This window comes from Pleurodeles waltl, chromosome 11 (assembly GCF_031143425.1).
Source record: "Pleurodeles waltl isolate 20211129_DDA chromosome 11, aPleWal1.hap1.20221129, whole genome shotgun sequence".
Lineage (NCBI taxonomy): Eukaryota > Metazoa > Chordata > Amphibia > Caudata > Salamandridae > Pleurodeles > Pleurodeles waltl.
In genome coordinates, this window is record NC_090450.1 from 904,704,743 (window position 1) to 904,720,612 (window position 15,870).

General features: G+C 46.3%; 1 protein-coding gene across 11 annotated transcripts in view; it reads left to right on the forward strand.

Annotated features, from left to right (window-relative positions):
* ATXN2 (ataxin 2) overlaps positions 1 to 15,870 on the forward strand; it is a 1,121,476-nt gene that overhangs the window by 250,736 nt on the left and 854,870 nt on the right. For all 11 annotated transcript variants that reach the window (XM_069214846.1, XM_069214840.1, XM_069214837.1 and 8 more), the window contains exon 7: positions 2,041 to 2,132. In XM_069214846.1, the coding sequence (XP_069070947.1) occupies positions 2,041 to 2,132 (92 nt within the window). The remainder of the gene's footprint in view (positions 1 to 2,040; positions 2,133 to 15,870) is intronic.

Below are 15,870 nucleotides of genomic sequence, written 5' to 3' on the forward strand. Positions count from 1 at the left end.
GAGTTTGGCAGCATGGCTCCTGAGCTAGTGCAATATGGACACTTGAACCTACCTCAGGACTGTATGGAAATTCTGAAGGAAGCAAAGCGCCCTTCCACACGATCAGCCTATGCAAGCAAGTGGAAGAGATTCTGCATTTGGTGTTTACACAACAACATTGACCCGGTTTCCTGTGGAGAACAATCTATCCTGCCATACTTGTTAAGTTTGGCAAAATCGGGCTTACAACTGTCGTCAATAAAAGTTCACTTGGCGGCTGTCACGGCATACAGAAAGAGTCCTTCACAAACTTCCTTTTTTCAGATTCCGATTATTAAGGATTTCCTAGAAGGTTTAAAGAAGGTTTTTCCTCCCATTAGAAAGCCTTCTCCTCCATGGGAACTGAACGTTGTCTTATCACGTCTGATGCTGCCGCCATTCGAGCCGATACATAAGGCATCGCTGCAACATCTCACATGGAAAGCTGCTTTTCTGGTGGCAATCACTTCAGCGCGTAGGGTCAGCGAAATCCAGGCCCTTTGCGCTCAGGAACCCTACACGGTTTTTCATTCTGCAAAAGTGGTAATGAGAACTCATCCAAAATTTTTACCTAAGGTAGTCTCCGACTTCCATGTGAACCAAACAATTTCATTACCGACTTTCTTTCAGAATCCAGCTACTTCTGCTGAGAGAACTCTGCACTCTCTGGATGTAAAGAGAGTCTTGAAATTTTACTTGGACAGGACAAAAAGCTTACGAAAATCACAACAGCTTTTTATTAACTATGGCCCAATCAGAACAGGTTTGGGCACATCTAAACAATCTTTATCCAGGTGGATTGTTTCATGTATAATGTTATGTTATCAGCTAGCAAACAAATCCCTTGGTGGTAGGCCAAAAGCCCACTCTACCAGAGGGAAAGCAGCTACTGTAGCCTTGATGAGAAATGTCCCTTTGGCAGAAATATGCAAGGCTGCCACTTGGAGGTCGGTCCATACCTTTACTAAGCATTACTGCCTTGATACAGACGCTAGGGCAGATGCTCAGGTTGGACAGGCTTTGCTCAAGAATTCGTTTGCATGATTCATGTTTTTCTCAGTATTCTTATATCTACTCCACCGCGGTTATGGGGATGGGCTTGCTACTCTATTCAGTGCTTATGACTATACATGGAAATCCCCTACGAGAGAAGGAATGGTTTCTTACCTGTAACTCCAGTTCTCTCGTAGGGGTATTTCCATGATAGTCATAAGCAACCCTCCCTCCTCCCCGGTGGAGTTGACATAGAACATGAATATTATGGAGGTTGGTACTCCAACAAATGTTTTGTTTTTCTTCATGTCAGGTTAATAGCCTCCAAAAAAGAACTGAGGCAACTGCCTTTTGCTGTGCATGATGGGAAACAGGAAGACTTTACTTTCTTAAAGGCACAGCTCTATTTTCATTCTGTATAATGGCAGCCTATGGGCTACACTGCCCTACATTGTTTTATTCTCATGAGAGGTGTAAATAAAATATGAGAATGTATTTATTTATGTATTTATAGAATAAATAGAGGTTTAAACGTGAATTTACACTACAACTGTTTTTTTCTTCTAACAATTTGGCCTGTGTAGCTGTTCACATAGGCTGCACATTGTTATTAAGTGTTTTTCACAGACCTTTTTTGTCAAGGAGCTGATGATTGCACTTAAGAATATACTACACAACAGTGCTCCGGGGTCCCCGCAGGCGCGCGAACTATTCAGTGCTTATGACTATCATGGAAATACCCCTACGAGAGAACTGGAGTTACAGGTAAGAAACCATTCCTTCTTATTCCATCAACCCCCTCTTCCATTCAGACCAGCATTTATCCCTTCAACTCAATTTTAGCGATAATGTACTTTGACTCAGAGGTGAAGTATTTTTAGTTTAGTATTATATATCTGCTCCTGGAACATTAAAACATACTAGTGAAGGAGCTAAGTGTTTTAGGAATTCTGGGGTTTCTGTGGTGAGTAACCTTTGCTAATTGCTCCATAACATATATAATAAAGCATGTGTTTTTTTCCCTTCTAGACTAATGGATGGGATCCCAATGATATGTTTCGGTATAATGAAGAAAACTACGGCATAGTGTCGACATATGACAGCAGTCTTTCCTCTTATACGTAAGTTTGAAACATGTTGTTTTATCAGACAAATTTAGGCCTCTTTCTGCTCATTTTCTTGTGAACAGTGGTCATTAAAGACACACTGCACCACTCTATAGTGTTTTTGCTTTATTTCATTGATTTTTACTTGCAGTTGCTTCCTAATAGATGCTGGCAGAAAAACACTACATTCCTACACAGAAGAATTTATTTGTTTCCCATAATTGTAGTGTTTGAGGCATGTCTGGCTGAAGATACACATGCTGTGCATACTACTGCCATCTAGTGTTGCGCCCAGATGTGTGCAAGTTGTTTTTTATTCAAAGAAGTCTTTCAAGTCATAAGGTACTGTGACTCCTCCTCTTAATACATTTGGTCATCGACTCCATTGTTGGATAATTTATTTTTCTCCCATCTAGTTCGGATATCTGTTCTTGTGCTTCAGTTCGACACCATTGTGGTGCTCTGTTCGGCCTACACTGTGTCCTTCACTCCTTCTGTTTCTAGATCTTGTTATTTTCTCTTCATCTCAGGTCAATAACTTGAGCTTTGGCTGCCGACTTTCAGTCTGACTCGGCCCCCCATGAGTCTTTACCCATTTGGGACCTTCTTCAATCTCCCAAATGCTCCCACCACCCCTAATGCCTCCCTGATAATAGAACTGACACCATTCCACCACTGTCCTCGCTACCATGTAAAACCATCGGATTGAATTCCATCAGTGCTATAATTTGTGTCTTTCTCCTGAGCACAACAAGGTTGCTTGTGAATCCTGCCCCTCCTTCCGCTTTAAGAAAGCCCTCTGCAACCATCGGGCTGGATGTCTGGAGATGTCTCATAGGAACAGAGACGACACCCCAGACCTCTTTGTCCCCGGGGACATCGAGGGGGAACACCACTGTTGACTTTCTCCTCTGAGAGCACCAGCTCCAATCTGGAAATCGAGGATCTTCCACCAGCTCAACCATCCATGAGTATGATATTCCCACCTCTTGATACGGCTCACAAGCTGAGCAGTCCAGCTGCCCTGGAGCACCAGACACAGGCTGCCGGGCAGCACTGCCTTAGGGCCATAGTCAGCACCTACCAATACTTTCGGACGCAACTCCAGCTCAGCGCTGAACAATTCTGTGCCCACTTCAGAGCCAACCTGACCTTCGTGGCTGTCCTCTTCGGCAGCGATAATAGCGCTGCAATACAGAGCCTCGAGCCGACCACCAAGACTGGCAACGGCTCTGGTACTGTGGAGCTGATCCTCCACTAACTTCAAGAGAAGATTGATTCCCGGCAGAAACACTTGATGATTCATTCCCTACACAGGCCGGCTTCTTACCCACTCTCTGGGATCTGCTTGACAGCCGTCCAAACATCAGCTGTCCATTGAGGAAGTCTTGGACTTGGCACTTCCACCCAGGCAATGCACAAAAGTGGAGAAGGCTACTAGCCCTTTGCCTGTCAATCTCCCGCCTTCCCCACCCACTTCTCCAGGTGACTCTCTTCCCTCACCTCACTCAGACATGGGGGGCCTGGAATTAAGGGAAACCTTCGACATTCCTCCATAGGGTGATCCCTGGGACTCAGATCCCAACCTGTACATTGCCTCTCCCTCCCTCCTGACGACTCCACATCCTACTATGAAGTGATTAGTAGGGCTGTCTCCTTCCACAAGGTGGATCTACACTCTGACCCTTTGGAGAATGACTTTCTTTTTGAGATCCTGTCCTGTCCCACCGCTCCACCCAGTACCTCCTCATGCTCAGGTTCATGCTACGTCACACCCCTGACATCTTTAATGTCTCCGTCCTCGCTAAGGTCATTACACCCATGGTGGACAAGAAATTCAAACCTTTCCCTACTGAGACCCTGTACATTCAAGGCTAACTCCTGCCTGACTCCCTAATGCCAGTAACAGGGCTAACTCACAGGCTGCCCCTCCACCAGATAAAGAGATCAAACAAATAGATGCTGTGGGTAAGAGGGTAGATGCACAATAGGACAACCATTGGTGATTAGCCAAGTCTATTGGGTTTCTCTCCAAATATGACTGTGCCCATTGGGATGAGATGGAGTAACTCCTCCAACATCTCCCAGAGGAGCACAGGAAAAGGGCTATGAGATTGTCTTGAAAGGAAAGCAGATCTCCAATACCCCCACCCGCTGTACATTGGATGCCATAGATACAGCTTCTAGTGGGGTCAACTCCAGTTTCCTTCTGTGCAGGCATGCGTGGCTCAGTATCTCCAGGTTCAAGTCAGAACTCAGCCTGCAGTTTGATGGTTACCATCTGTTCAGGCTGCAGTTTGACCAGATGTTGAAACAATTAAAGAGATAGCAAAAGCGAAGGGTATCCCTGAGACACCTGCTCCTTGCAACTCGTTTCACCTCACACCCTATTGTGGAGGCTCAAAAACCACCTAGCCTGGTGTCTCCACGTCTTACCAGCTTCCACAGGCCCAGCAGTCCTCTCCTAAAGGCTATTCTGGAGGGTCCTACAGAGGCAAGAATGCAAAAGGCATGGGTAAATGTGTCTCCTACAAAGGAACTACCACCACCACTAAGCCCAGGCTGCATCTCCTTCACCCAGATCACACAACACATGTTGGGGATTGCCTACAAATGTTGGATATTATCCAGTGTGGTTATTGTGTAGAGCTCATTTCCACGCCTTCTGCCATTACACCTCCCAAACACAGATTTTCCTCATAACACCGAACACCAAAGGCTACTAAGGGAAAAGAGGTCCAAGCACTCCTTCTCAAAATGGGGCATGGAACCTGTCACCCACCATCAGCATGGCATGGGAGCATACTCTCTGTACTTCCTGATCCCCCAAAACAGACAGTTCTCGCCTATCAATTCTGCACCTCAAGCCCCTAAACAAATACATTCTTTCCGAATATTTCCACTTGGTTGCTCTTCAGGATGTTATATCATGCAACAACAAGGTAACTTCATGACCACTCTTGACCTGAAAGGTGCTTATTTCCTCATTCAGATCCATCCAGCACATTGCCAGTATCTCAGGTTTTTAGTCACGGAAAGCATTGTCAGTTCAAGGTGCCACTGCACCCAAGGTGTTCACCAAGTGCCTTGCAGTGGTGGCTGTTCATTTGCGGAGACAGGGTGTCCATGTCTTCCTTTATGTGGATGACTGGCTCATCAAGAGTGGCACCCATCTAAATTGCCACACACAGGTCACAATAAACCTGCTTCACCAACTAGGGTTTTCCATCAATGTTACAAACTCAGACATCCAACCTCTCCAGATACAGCCCTGCCTGGGGGCAATACTCAACTCAGAAGTTGGCATGGCTTATCTAAACACTGTGAGGATACAGTCCTTCTAGGCACTAATCCCTTATTTTCAACCAGACCACCAAGTCCTGTCACAGCAATTATATATGTTCACACTCCAGGATGTTATTCTGCTTCTCTAGCTAGGCGAATTAATGACCGTGCTTGACCTGACATACTTGCGGCCCATCGCCACATCTCTGGTTTTCACCAAGTGCTTTGCTGTGGTGGCCGCACACCTGCGCAGACATGGCGTCCACATTGTCCCTTCTCGCTGCTGATCAAGAATGCCACCCACCAGCAATGCCACAAACTCACAGGTCACAAATTACGGTTTACCATTAACGCTGCAAAATCCCACTTCCAACCCGCCTACAGATCCAATCTTACTTGGAAGCTATTCTCAACCTGGAGGTATCTGTGGCCTATCTGCACTCTGCCAAGATCCAGTCCCTTGAAGCACTGCTGCCTCTTTTTCCAACCAGATAAACAGGTCACATTCAAAACAGTCATACACCTCCTAGGCATGATGGCCTCCTGCATTGCCATAGTACTCCATGCCAGGTTACACATGCGTCTGTTGAAGGAATACTTAGAGCAACAGTGCTCGGAAGGAGGGTCATGGGGACAAACTAGTGTTGATTTGCCACCAAATATTGTCCCTGTCTTCAGTGATTGATCACCAAGACCCTGTTGCAGGGGCGGCCTTTTTTGCCCCAGTTCTACAGAGGACTGTTGAAACTGATGCAATGGGTTGCACACCAGGGCCTCCATATCAACTACCTGGAACTCCTAGTTGCCCACCAACGATGAAGGCTGTCCTATCTCACTTGTTAGGCAAGGTTTTTGTCTGGAAGGACAGCCATGTATTATTTTTCAGAACCAGAGGGGCACGTGATCTTCACAACCCTCACAGCTAATCCAGAGCACAAAATCCATTTGCTAGCAGAGTACCTTCCAAAGATGGACGACTTTGCTGATATCCTCAGCAGAATGCACAGCAAGTCCACAAGTGGGAACTCCACAAGACCTACTCTGCTACTTCCAGAGATGGTGCTTCCAAGAAATAGCTTGTTTGAAACTGAAGAAAACGCCACATGCCCAAACTTTGCATTTCCCCACCCATGGTCCAGCAGTATTGCAGTATAGATGAACTGGTCAGAGATATTTGCCTATACTTTTCCGTGTCTCTCAACCCCCTTGAAGTTCGGAGGCTTTGGCAGACATCCTTCACAAGTTCGGAGGCTTTGGCAGACGTCCTTCACGCTCATCCTAGTGGCTCCCACATGGGTCCAATGCCCCTGGTTCACATCTCTGCGCAAACTCTCTCTGGTTCCACACAAGAGGCTCCTAAACAAGCTGCTCCTTCTCACACAGAACCATGGAGAAATCAGGCACCTAGACTCCAGATCTCTCAAGCTTGAGATTTGGCTCCCAAGGTCATAGAATGTGTGTACCTTAATCTTCCAATTAAATGCATGAGCATTCTCAAGGATGCCTATTACCCGTGCCTGCTATGTGGCCAAGTGTAAGAAATGTGTGTACTACCGTCACTCAAGATATTGATCCTTTTAAAGCCACAGTGCAGGTCATAATCTTCCTCTTAATCCACTTGCAGGTTTCTGGTCTAGCCTTTACCTCCATGTGACAACACCTGGCTGCCACTGCTGTCTACCTTCGGAATAGACACACATCTTTCTCTTCAGGATTCCAGTCATGAAAGCTTTCATGGAGGGTCTCAAGAGGGTCATTTCTCCTTGGGTGCCATCGACCCCCGGCAGTGACTCTCAACATGGTACTTATAAGACTCATGGGCCCTCTCTTTGAGCCCCTCCACTCCTGCCCCCTTCAGTTCCTCCCATGGAAGGTATCACTTCACTCAGGCTTGTCAGTGAGCCACATGCTTTAACTCTGGAAGGAACCCTTCTTGATGTTCATACGTATGAGGTTGTCCTTCGCATTAACCCCAAGTTCCTCTTTAAGATGCCTCTCACTTTCACCTTAACAAGTTCATTGAACTTCGTGTCTTTTTCCCCCAACCTGATTCAGTCGTCGAACATGCTTTCCATACTTTGGATGTAAAACAAGCCCTCATGTACTGTTGACAGAGCCAAACCATTTAGGACGACACAACAGCTCTTTGTTGCTTTCTCCAAACCCCATAAAGGCAAGGCTTTAGTCAAGTCATCCATTGCCAGATAGATAGTTAGATGCATCCAGACATGGTACTCTAAAGCTTAGAGGACTCTGCCCACTCCTGCTGGAGCCCCCTCTACTCGGAAGAAAGGAGCCTCTGTGGCCGTCCTGGGCAACATTCCAAAAGCTGACATTTGCAAAGCAGCTACTTGGACCACACTGTACACCTTACATGCCATTGCTGGGTGTATGTGCTAGCCTGCTGTAGGAAAGTAGGATCTTTCTGAGTTACCCCCACTTTTTGCCTGGTGACAGTGTGTTTAGACTGTAGTACACTGGAATCGTGCTAACCAGGACACCAGTGTATGTGCTCTCTTCCCTAAAATTGACTTGGTAAGTGATTCCTTCACCCAACATTGGCATACTGGGGTCCCCCTCTAAGTCCCTGGTAAATGGAACTTAACTACCCAGGGCATTGATACCCTATGGGTCTCCCATGGGCTGCAGCATGTATTATGCCAACCATGGGAGCCCATGCAAACCGTGTCTGCAGGTCTGCCATTGCAGCCGGTGTGAAATGGTGCATACACCTTTCACTTTAGATATAAGGCTTGCCTTATATCGCAGTCACTGCACTTAGACACTGTAAATTTCCCCTATAGTAGGTCCTTCTGCCCCCTGCATGAGCAGCGGTACCCCTACAAACCATAGACTCTATTCTCTGAGCTTTGTAAGTGCTGGGAAGCCATCTTAAGATATGTAGTAAGCACTGGTCAACACGAGATGTCCAGCTACCTAATGGCTTCTCCGAACGTAGGCATGTTTGGTATCAAACATGTTGGAATCGTGCATCTACACAAATTCCAGTGTTAGGTGCATGATACCATGTACTGTGGGGGTTCCTTAGAGGATCCCCCATATGTGCCTGTACAGCTTTGAAGGGTCTGCATGCCAGCCTGTGATGCTGCCGAGCCTAGACACTGTTCTGCCCTCCTGCTGCTGAGCCTTACTCAGGCAGGCAAAGGCAGAACAAAGGATTTCCTGTAGGGAAGAGGTGTGACCACCTCTCCCTCTGAAAATGGGTGTCTCTAGGCTGGGGTTGGGGCCTCTGAACGTCACCAGAAAGCCTTCAGGGGCACATTTGCTGCCCTCCTTGCATAAACCGGTTTGCACCAGTACTAAACCCTTGGTTCCCACTCTGGAGTGAAACTGCACAAAGGACAGGGGAGTGACCACCCCCCTGTCCAGTTCCTCCCCTAGGGATTTGCACAGAGCTCTTCAAGATGGGCCCTTGATTCTACCATCTTGAAAACAAGATGGGCAGAGGCCCCTGGGAGCATCTGACTGGTTAGGCCAACTAGGTGACATTCTTGACACCCTGTGATAGGTGGGTTGCCGCAGACCTTGTCCAACCCCCTTTCTAGATTACTTAAAGCGACTCCCCTGAGGGTGGTACCGTAAATTAATTGAACAAAACTCTTCAAAGAACTCTCTGCAAGACACTTCTGCACCTGACCTCCAGGAACTGCTGTTGGTCAGAAATTGAAACAACTGTATCCAGTAAGAGGGCTCCCGTTGCAACATTTGTTCTCCAGCTCCTGCAAGAAGTCTGCAACATCCGTGGCTGTGCATCCTCCAGGGTTACAAGGACTCTGTCTGCATCAGGAAGCGGTAAGGAATCTTCCTTGGAGCGAAGGAGTCCCCCCTGCATCTGCAGACATCTCGATGACAACGACTGGCTGTTGGATCCTTCTGTTCTACGGGCATCCAGAGGCTCAGCTACACAGGTGGTTGTTCTATGGCCCTCTCTAAGTTCAACTTGTCTTCTGTCCATCTTGGGAGACAGTGAGCCCTTGCTGTAGCCGCTGCACTGGAACCCCTAAGCACCACGACCAGTGCTGTTTCTAAGGCTTGTTGACTCTTCCTCCAAAGACCTTCGAGCTCCAAGCAGCCTCAGCCTCCAGCACTTTGCAACTCAAAGAGCAGCAATCTCCCTTCAAATCCTGTTGTGTGGGACTCCTTCTTTGTTGTGCTGCTGAACAGTGGTGGCTGGTGCATTTTGAAGGTGGTGGGGAGTAAGACCAACACTGCAAGCTAAACCCATCTTAGAGGGCTCAAATTTGTAGTAAGTGAAATTTATTGCACACTTTAAAATCTCAACCCTAGTGTATCAGCTTTCAAGAGGTGAGTTAACTATCACCTCCTTCAGGCACTCGTAATTGAGGCATAAGGTAGCCCCACTAGTATATAAATGAGACATGTAGGAGGTTGAGGCTCATTAATTAACACTTAATTTCATGCATAATTACACTTCCCAGAGAGTGTAAATACTAAGCTCAACACCCCTGCTCCACCCCACTCATTGCTAACAATCTCGCAACACATCATCTCCTAGAAGACAGTCCGAGTCTAATTGTTCAGTATAATGGAAAGTTAAAAATGTATTTTTCTTAAGTGAGGTGGAAAAAGAGCAGGTGCGTGCTGAAGTTGTCAGAAAGGAAGGGATAGGAGCAGAGAAGGGCAAACAACTGAATGCTCGAGTCAGAGGGTCGGCTTTGGCTCAGCTTGAGGTCCTTTTGGAACCGCCATAACCAGCTGAGCTCTCACTGGAGGTGATCAGGCCCAATATCTACAGCTGATGACCATATAACATGGGCACCTATGTTAAAATCCTGGTCTGGGTTCAGCATTGTGTCACTCACAGGCAAATCTCTGTGTGCCCGAAAATAAATCATCTAACATAGCCTGTATTTTAACACTTGTAAACACACTCACCTCAACCGTACCACTGTAGGAAAAAGAGACTGCCATTCTGTTGATCTGATAAAGTATGCAAGTACTGGAAGCGCAAGTAGTGTGAACCCCTTTATAGTAGTGACCAGCATTGTAGAGATTCCCATGACTTTCACCCCCAACTATAGCAGTTTCAGTCATGGCCTGCAATATGCACCATGGAAGAATAGAATGTTACATGAAAAACAAAGCCAGACAAACACATCTGATTAAATAAAATACTCCTTGGAAATAGGGACATTTTTACACCAACCTCAATGAAGTGAAAGGTGTCAAATGAAATAATACAGAAAATAACAGGTGCTTATCACCCACACTCTATTCACATCTTTTAAAAGTTAATGACAAAGCATTAGTCTTAAATATCACTCTAGTCACAACTGCACAGAATGAAATTGGAAAATCTGGGATCATTCCTGGCTTCTCTGCTGGATCGAAGTGTGTGATCTTACGCAAACATTTTATTTCACCAAGCCTCTTTCTTGTTCAAAGGCACGTATTAAAGCACTTTCAAATACTTGTGTTCACAATGTGCATTGGAAAAAAAACGTATTTTCTGTTTGTTGTAGAAGACTGCCTCCTTGTTCTCCTAAGCACATTCATCTGAGAAGTGTGTTGATATTTCTCCGTTCACATCTAAAAACGGTCACTTCTAAATAGAGAGAATCTGATATACTAGGGTAAAAAGCTATAACTTTTTATAGTACACTTTTCAACTTTTGGTGGCACCTATCTTATCATGTTCTAATGTGCTTGCTGCATGATTTACAAGCCAAATGTTGCCAAGACTGAGCTTGTGCAAGGGCTGTAAGAGCTATTGAAGTCTCTTGGCTTTCCCTGTAAATGTTTACGCTCGCCCAATTCTAATTGCTGCCATTAAAGCAGCAAGACAGAAGAGAAGGAATTAAAATAAAAAAATAACTGTTTACTTACCAAACGAAAGACACACAGGAGCTGCACGGACCCTGCGCGAGCCCCTGGGTGGTGCTGCGCAAGAGTCAATAGATGCTGCCAAACCACCCGGCCCAAGGGGCTGCAAGTATACACTTATCTTTGGTACAATTGCTTGACAACCCTGCATGATGTCTTGCGACCAGTACCACTTCATGGGGAGGGTCTTGAGAAAGGAGCTATACCTCCACCGCTTCATAGTGACTGCTCTGCTGCAACCTGAGCCAGTGCTATGTGCTGACATTAGTAGCAAAAGTTCTCAGGTAGTACGGGTGCCACCAAAAACCACTAAAACACACAGGCAAGGCCAAGTTAAAATCAAATATCAACCATTTAACATGGAAGTAGACCAATCTGACAACACCTACAGTGTGCATGTTTCTGTAAAACTGAAATTTGCACGGTATCTCTTCACAGCATGTGAGGTAGCGTCACTTGTGATAACGCCTGCCGTATGCACTACCTCTAATCGTGCCATCTCGTTCCAAACTCGTCAGGTTGGCTGATCTTCCCACACTGTGGCGAGTTGGGAAACCTGGAACCCTTGCTGATTGACACACTGTTTGGGGAAGCATGGGCTGCAGCCTGAAGCGCGCAATTGCATTCAGTCAAAGGTGGTGGACATCCTGGGAGAGGAGTGGCCCTACGCTCTGGCATGCCACAGAATCAAGGGCTTAAATTAGGCAAGCCATGAAAATCCTGCAACATGGCACGTGTGCAGTGAGTGCACGTGCCTGTCTGTTGTGACTACCTAACCTGCACACAGCGAGGGTCAGAAGCTTTGCTGATAGCTGAGCAATCAACATTTACTGCAGGGAGGATTCATTTAATTAAAAAAAAGAAACGAGAGGCAAGAAACAGGTGGGGGAGAGGAGGATGCCCTTAAAAAAAAAACGCCCTTGCTGCTGAGGCCTCCCTGCAACTCCCTATGCCTGCTGCCAGTGGGTCCTCGTAGGGGCTCCAATGGTTACTGCTGGATCTCCTGCTTGGTGAGGGCCAGCCCGGAATCCTCTCCAAGGGTCGAGTTGTTTGGATCTTGCTGGTCCCCAAAATCCTGCAAACATCCCTGCAGCTTCTTCCTGCTTTTGCCAAGGTTTGTTGATGGTTCGTCTGACCACTGACCGCATTGCAATCCGGCGACTGACATGGGACAGCTTGTGGGCGACTCCAAGGATCTCATCCATCATCTGGATTTCACAGCTGTGCCCTGTTCATCACCGTCCTGCAGGAACTTCTCCCCCAGAAGAGTGGACAACCCCTACCTGCACGGCCTGGACATCCCCTAATGGTCTGGACTCTATCCCCTTCTTTTTCAGGTCCTTTTTGTCCTGAATCCGACCTTGGGTTCCACCGACCTGGTCCACGGGTTGTGACAGCAGCAGGGCAGATGAGGCTCCCTTTGACTCCAACTAAGGTTTCCGATGTCACGTCACACCTATGCACTCAGGCTCCCTGGTGTAGGTACTCCATCTTCCTGGATCTTCCTGAAGTCCCAGCTGAGCCCCACACGGGGAACTGTTTTCATTGAGGCTGTCCTAGACATGGTAGTTTAAGTTTAAGGTATTTCTACCACTGTAGCGAGTATGAGACGTTCAGGATATGGTTCCAATGTTTCGGGCTAAATTCTGGATCTCAGTGAGGATGGCTCTGATACTTCTAGCCTTGTGCAGCCTTCTTGTCCCAAACACTAGATGGCCTGCGGTGGAACCTCAGGTTTCAGTGGGCACAGCATCTCAGGGCTGCCTCTGACTCACTCCAGATCTCACAGAACAAGGCTTAGGATCTTCTGTTAGGCAGATGAGGCTAACTTGAGCTGTGACAGGCCACTCTTTCTTCCTCACACAGTCTTCACAGTTGTGACAGATGCATCACTACTGGGTTAAGAGGGTGGAGTGGAGCGGTGTAGATTAGAGGCCTCTAGTCTCCAGCAAAGAGCCACCTACTGAAAAGCCTTTTGGAGCTTTTGCCAATCTGTCTGACCCTGAGAGCCTTCCTGTCATTGCTCAGGAGGGTGCTGGTGCAGGAGCTTGTGGACAACATGATTGCCGAATGATACTGCAACAAACAGGGCAGAGTGGGGTTATCTGTCCTGTTCCCGGAGGGCCTATGTCTCTGGCAGTGGCTGGACCAGCAGATCATCTCTATGGTATCTAGCCTTTAAGTGGCATTGCTTGAATGCCAGAACATTATTGCCTTTGACATCAGTTGGTGGATCATGAATGTTATCACCATTCTGAGTTGGGAGGGGACACTTTCTACCAATGGGGGAAGGGCCCAGGTTGGAGCTGATCACCATGGGCAACAATGCAGTACATCAAAACTGCCTGTGCACTGGAGTATTTTTTCAGGAAAGTCGCTGGGGGGCACTTTTGGACTGCTTTAAAGCATGAGTCTTCTGTATGAATCCATTAGGCCAAATGTTCCTTCTCTGGGTTAGTAGTGTAATACCAGATTAGTGGAAGAAGGCAAATGTAATTCCCCTCTTTAAGAAAGCTAATACTGACTTTGAAGTTCTCTCTAATTTTGGAATGGTCTCTCTGCCACCTCCCGCCTCCAAGATTCGTGAAGAGACTGAAGTCCCAGCTCTCAGCATTGCTAACACCGGCAACTTTTGCATCCATCTCATTCTGGGTTCTTGGCCCAGCATACCATGAGACAGCACCAATGGTCATTTCGGAATCCATTACTTCAAACCTTAATGCGGCCTTAATTCAGTTAGAGCTGCAATTTTTTTGACACTGTGTGTCATGAAGTTCTTTTACAAAGGTTGGAGACGATGGGGTGGTTGAAGTGACACTGGATTGGCTAAGCTCTTTCTTGGAGCATTGAAAACAAGTGGTATGGCTAAAGTCGTTTTTTCTCTGGGGGTAAAACCATTAAAATGGGACCCCCCTCTTTTTAATGTTTATATGGCCCCACTGGCTTTTTTTGGTGAGTCATTTGGCATCAACATTATATTGTATGCTGATGATATGCAGCTATTGCCTACGTATGAAGGTGATTCAGCTACAGCAAAGCAAAGGCTTACAGTTTGGATGGAAGTAGTGAGATTTGGTTCAGAATGAATCATTTGCAAAGCAATTCAGACAAAACGGAGTGCCTGATGTTTGGCCGTGACCCCTTTCCAGTTGAATGGGGATCTGGCCTAGCAGCATACCCCCATCCCCACGACAGAGTTGGTAAAAAAACATATAGAAATACTGCTTGATACTTAGCTTTCTTTCAAAGCTCAGATGGCGGTGATGAAATCCTGCTTCCTGATTTTAAGATTGCTAAAGAAAATTCCTAGGCTTTCTTCCAGGGGTTGCACGGATAATAATGGTGAAGGTGCTGATTCTTTCTAGGCTGGATTATTTCAATGTATTGTACCTGGGAAATCCTGATTATCTATTAAGTCTCCAGGTGATAAAGAACTAAGATAATCTCTTCTGTACAAGTTGCCTAAGCTTTCTCCGACAGTTTCAGTATCTACTACATTGGCTGCCTGTCCGTAAGAGAATCATGTTTAATGCCTTAATAATGGCTTATCAAGCCTTGCATAACACCGGGACCAGATATTTGAAGGAGAGGATTCTCAAATAGAGTCCAGCAAGAGTGCTATGCTCCAATAATGCACAGCTGATAACTGTCCCGCATGTTAGAAGAAAATGAATAGAGGTGCTTGGGGTGGTGGGTCTCCGAAGGGGTGTTTCTTTTGTGGTTCGTGTTGTAAAGATGTGGAATCATATGCCGCTTCAGTGTAGATCCATTATGTACGAAGCAGATTTACAAAAAAATACTCTTAAAACATATTTATTTAAATAATAAATTCCTACTCCTGTCAGATCTTTTTTGCCCAGCAACAGGATACTTGTTGAGTAGCCATGCACTACATAAAAAACTGCCATTATAATCCATTAATTTCTTGCCATTTCCTCTCCTGCCTTGAGTTCAGAGGAATGTCAGGGCAGTCTGGGTCCAAGAGCTCTTAATACTGCAAACTGAGCTAGGAGAGTAGTGTACTCGTACCTCCTGAACATGAGCATTTTTCCCCTGCTACCAGTTCAGTAGGACCGCCTATCTCAGAAACAGGGATGGGTCCTGCACGCGAGTCTCTGGAACCTATACTTCCATATGTGTAGATTGCAGGATGACTGCTAAATGCTTTGCGTTGGCCCACCGCAGTAGTCAATGTTATCTTTGCAGCTCTACATCCTTTAACAAAGACCATCGACCCTGGGTGCTGGGACAAATTTGATGCTTGGTGTGGTGCTTGTCATACCAGTCCTCTTTATACCAATCCTCTGCAGGCAGACTTGGGTGTGTTGATATTTAGTCCAGCAAGGCCTTGTAGTGAGCTCAATTATGTGTTAGTTCTCTCAGTCTTTGAGTTTGCTGAATTTTATCAAAGGTCTAACATGTTTTCCCTGAAGTCATTTGTTCTGCCACAGTGGGACTTCAACCTAGTGTTGACCGTACTTATGTACACACGTTTTGACTTAATGAACAGTTGTTCACTTTTGTATGTTTTTTAAACCAGTGTACGTTGCTCACTGAGACTACTGACTCTCAAAACGTTTTTTCCTGGTGGCCACCGCCTCGG